Here is a 4,666-nt window from a genome sequence, read left to right as displayed (position 1 = left end):
GGGGGGGGCAACGGGAGCATCACTGTGGGGTACCGAAACCGGGAGCTCCGGTTAAGGGTTAAGCCCGGGGAGAGCGAACATAAGGACCGAGGGGTCCGTCCCGGTAACGAGAAGCCGGTAAAGCAGGGCTTGCAAACGCTAAACGTGGACCTCTCGGTCCGCACGTCCAAACAGCGGTAAGTGCATAAGCTTGGGCTGCCCGGCGCATGCAGAACTTGCGTTCCCACCCACTGTTGCATCACTGAATGGGGTTAATGGGAGGTGGATGGCGCAAGGAATCACAGAATGGCTTTGGCTTGGAAAGTAGACCAAGTTGCACCAAGCCCCGTCCAACCTGGGCTTGAACACTTGCACTGATTGAGTTGTAGGTTGTGCTAGTGGCCGGTTTTACATAGCATGGGGAAAGAAACTATATTTTGAGACTGCGTTTTGGTGAGAGAGAGGTAGTCGTAGACACACACACATACGCACACACACACACGTACCCAGGAACAGTGTTTTGCTTGCCCTAGAGCCAGGGCTGGAGGAGAAGTGGCAGCAGTTAGAGGGGAAAATCAGCAGCAGAGGGAGTTGAAGGGCAGGATGAGAAGTTGAGGTGATGCTTAGCCCTGGATCAAACAGCACTGATCTTACCAGTATCGATGAAGCCAAGGATGCAGAGAGTGATGGAAACGTTAATGTTCCGAATGTGGAATTCCTGCCTCAGGGAGCTGAAAAATCCATCCAAGGCAAACTTAGTTGCAGAGTAGGGGACCGTAAAAGGAAACCCGACTTTACCTGGACACAGAGTGAAGGTCTGTTATAGCACAGAAAGCTGCTCTGCCTGGACCTTTCCTTTGTCCTTCATCAGATAAACTCCCTTTTGGGTGAAATCACAGAATCCCAGCCTGGTTTGTGTTGGAAGGGACTTCAAAGCTCCTCCAGTTCCAACCCTCTGCCACAGGCGGGGGCAATCTTCCCACAAGCAAGGTTGACCAAAAGGTTGCTCCAAGCCCCTGTGTCCAACCTGGCCTTGAACACTGCCAGGGATGGGGCAGCCACAGCTTCTCTGGGCACCCTGTGCCAGCACCTCAGCACCCTCAGAGGGAAGAACTTCTGCCTAAGAGCTCATCCATCCCCCTTGTCCTGTCCCTACAGGCCCTTGTCCAAAGCCCCTCTCCAGGTTTCTTTAGGCACTGGAGCTACTCTAAGGTCTTAAGGTCAAGGCCAAGGCTCATGTCTCTGCTCAGGGTATGAGCAACCCGCAGTAACTATGAAACCCTCAGAGGGGAGAGATGGAGCAAAGTTTAAACTCCTCTCTGGATCCTGAGCTGATCAACAGAAGACAAATCAACATACGGGCTGGGAGGGGGACATCTGTTAGTAATTTAGTTTCCTGACTTAACAGAAAATTATTAAAGAGAGTCATGTTTTTGTGAATAGAGTCGGTCAACAACTCCCTCCACAAATATTAGCAGGAACTTGACCTACCAAACCAGATGGACAGTCAGAGAACTGATGCAGTGAGAAATTGCTGCGTTTCCACTTTCCTCCCCCAAAACTGAGCGTGTTTGAGCTCTGCTGCTCTAATGACCCTGACACCAGGGTGTGGGATTTAATTATAAGGCTTGTCAAAAAGCACTCTGGGGTGATTGGATTATACAGGAGAACAAATTCCATTGAGAAATGCAAAATAGATACGGGTTTTGGGTTGTGTGTGGGGGGGTTTGGGTGTGTTAAGCAGTTACAGCTCCTTTAGGACACCTGGGTCTCTGCATGCTACTTGTGAAAATCAGCCCACAGTGTCCTTTGACTGAATTCTATGTCACCTACCTCACTCCCTGCTCACCTGCCATGGATGAAACCACTACGATGCTGCCCTCACTCTCCTTCAGCATGGGCAGGGCTGACACGGTCATTGCCACGTAACTGAGGAAGTTGATCTCCAGGAGCTTTCGGACGTGCCCAACGTCTCCATCGAAAAAACCGAAGTATGATGTGCCAACGTGGTTAAGAATCAGCATGTCCAGGCCTCCTGTGAGCAGAGGAGCAGGCGTGAGTGCTGGGTGGCAGAGAGCTACAACCATAAATCAGAGCTTTTCCTGGGAGCAGAGTGAATGTAATCAAAAGAAATCAGGTTTTGGGGTCAGAGCTGTGGCCCGTCATCGCTAGAGTAGGAGTTTAGCCCAGATGGTGGCTGCTAGTAAGTATTTTATTGTGATTTGAGGTTTTGTTGGTTCAATACACGAGTACTGTGGAGCGAGGGAGGTCACCCTTGAGGTGTCTGTGGGGCTGGGGAGGAAGAGTGCTCCACACAGAGCTGAAATACTGTGTTTCCACAACCATGACCCATGACCGCAATAGCAGGGTTGCTGTGGGCCTGTTGGTTTCAGAACCCAGTAGCTGGGGGTGATGAAATCCAGGATTGTGATACTGGAACAGGATGTCACGAGGGCACCGAGCTGAAATTGAGAGCGCAGTTCAGTTTGAGTGATGAAGCCAGGTCTGAAAAGGGCAGAATTAGGGGGAAAAACTCCCTCCTGTCTCAACCCATCTCCATCTGGCCTGCTTTTTTTAGCAGGCACATGACAAAGCCACATGTCCAAGGCGAGATGCAGTGTTCCACTGTCACTGAACATACCCAGCAAGGTCTGTGCCTCCTTCACCACGTGCTCGGCAAAGGCCATGTCCTCCATGGTGCCACTGATGTACTGTGCTGAGGCTGCTCCCAGCTCCCGGCACCGCTCCACGACCTGCCACACCAACAGCACGCGTCAGAAACCCCCGCCCTGCCCTGGGGAGCCTGGTGTGGTAGCAAAAGAGGGTGTCTGTGTTCCCTGGGCTGTGGTTTGGAGTTTTGGGAGTATGTTTGGAGCTTCAAGGGGAACCCGAAAAGGATTCCTCTGGTGAATGTGTTACCCAAGGCAGTCTGGCTCTTTATGGGTGCTGGAATTGCATGTGTGTAGGGTGAGCAGGAGCTTGTATATCACTGCCATGGAATGAGGGTGTGTGTGTGCTGAGAGAGCCTGTGTGTATGGGGCTATGTGTACATAACTAATCAAGTTCAAATATCATAGTATGTGCTATGCAGAGTGCATGTATCTGCAAGAGAGGGATTACTATGCAGTCAGGAACCCCAGGCAGCACCAGTATGTGTAGCCACGAATGTGACCGTGCCTATCTGGCGTTTGTGCCCTGGCAATTACATGTGCATATGTTCATGTGTGTACCTGTGATGTGAGACTGGCCTTCACATGTTTGTGTGTGCACTGCCATGAACATGTGTGTGTGAGTGCTCAGCTTGCCATTTACTTTCTGTAGCTTGGTCTCTGTCCGTGCTGTGATCAGAATGTGGGATCCCATCCGTGCCAGGTGATATGCCATCTCCTCTCCAATTCCAGTGCTCGCTCCGGTGACAATCACCCGCTTCCCTTTCAACATCTCTGGGGACCAAGGCACAGGGATTTAACTTATCCAAATGCTATTTAGGAAAGAGATATAATAAAACCTCCCCTAAGACCTTTCAGAGTAAGTAAACTGGAAACTCTGTGAGCAAGTGCAAAGGGTCCAGCACCAGGACATCTCTTTCATCTGCTGGAAGAGGGAGCTCCTCACTGACTGCAGTGACATGGGGACAGCGCTCGACTCCTTCAGCAGCTTTTCCACAAGTTAGGACACAACTTACCACCACCCTGACTATTTTGTAGTGAAAATCACCCACAAAGTGCATGCTTCAGAACTGAAAATCCAGCATTTAAAAGTCACGGTTGTAAATTCTTTTGCTACGCAATGGAAAATTGAGTGTCCAGAGCCCTCTTCTCATAGCCGCTGCCTCACCTGCTCCCTCAGGAGGCATTTCTACATATTACTTGCTCATCTTGATTTAATATCTTTGTTAAAACAACTTGCCAGTATCAGCCACCACACAAAGGCTCAGACGTGGGTTGATCCGAGCTCTGTTACAGTTTCTATGCAAAACACTCAAATGTGGCTTTAAACAGTTTTCCTTAAAGACAGATTCACTTTTAATACTTACCCGGTTTGAAATTCTCCCTCGCAGAATAAAACCAGAAGGCCAAAACCAGTCCCAAAAAGGGAATGAGAATCTTTTGCAACCGACCCATCCCACTGTGGAGCCAGGAAATAAAGCATGAGAGAGAAAGGAGGGAAAAAAATCCCTCTGCAGAGCTGCTCCAAAGAGAAACAGCGATGCCAATCCTTTAAAACCTGTTAGTGAAGGAACTGCGGCTTCCAAAGCACTGGAAAATCACGGGTGGCTGGATGAGTGAAGCAAACCCTTTGATTTAGCTGGCAGAGCCTCGGCCTACCCGGCAGTGCCGTTTGGGTTCTGCCGGGCTCTTTTCATATTTCCTGTCCTCCGTTAAAATGCCGAATTTTGCACAACACCCTGAAGAGGTGTGTCTTTGCTGAGCAGCATCAAGTTTCACTTGGAGAACATCAGAGGCAGCCCCAGTGCAGGTGGTTAAACATCGCCTTTCATTTCCTGCTGGCATCTCATCTGGGCTCATGGGAGATGCAAGTCAGGCGCCGGGGGCTGCTGTGCTGCTGGGGGACGTGCAGCAAAGGTTCTGGGCTGTGATCGCAGCTTGGTTTGGGTTGGGAAGATCCTTAAGATCATCCAGCTCCAATCCTCTGCCACGGGCAGGGACACCTTCCACTAGAGCAG

At 50.3% G+C, this 4,666-nt stretch overlaps 1 protein-coding gene across 1 annotated transcript; it reads right to left on the bottom strand.

Annotated features, from left to right (window-relative positions):
* Positions 1-633: 633 nt before the first annotated feature.
* On the bottom strand, positions 634-4,103 carry LOC104412590 (corticosteroid 11-beta-dehydrogenase isozyme 1-like; the record flags this gene model as incomplete). Its single annotated transcript, XM_010023346.1, has 5 exons — positions 4,016-4,103; positions 3,292-3,422; positions 2,621-2,732; positions 1,829-2,014; positions 634-777 (listed from the first exon to the last, which is right to left on the bottom strand). Coding segments are annotated over exons 1-5 (661 nt in total), but the record flags the coding sequence as incomplete, so codon positions are not given.
* Between the last annotated feature and the right edge of the window lie 563 nt (positions 4,104-4,666).

Source organism: Nestor notabilis, unplaced genomic scaffold (assembly GCF_000696875.1).
Source record: "Nestor notabilis isolate BGI_N333 unplaced genomic scaffold, ASM69687v1 scaffold25451, whole genome shotgun sequence".
Taxonomy (NCBI): Eukaryota; Metazoa; Chordata; class Aves; order Psittaciformes; family Psittacidae; genus Nestor; species Nestor notabilis.
Note: the sequence above shows the minus strand (reverse complement) of the source record. Positions and strands in the feature narration are given on the sequence as shown.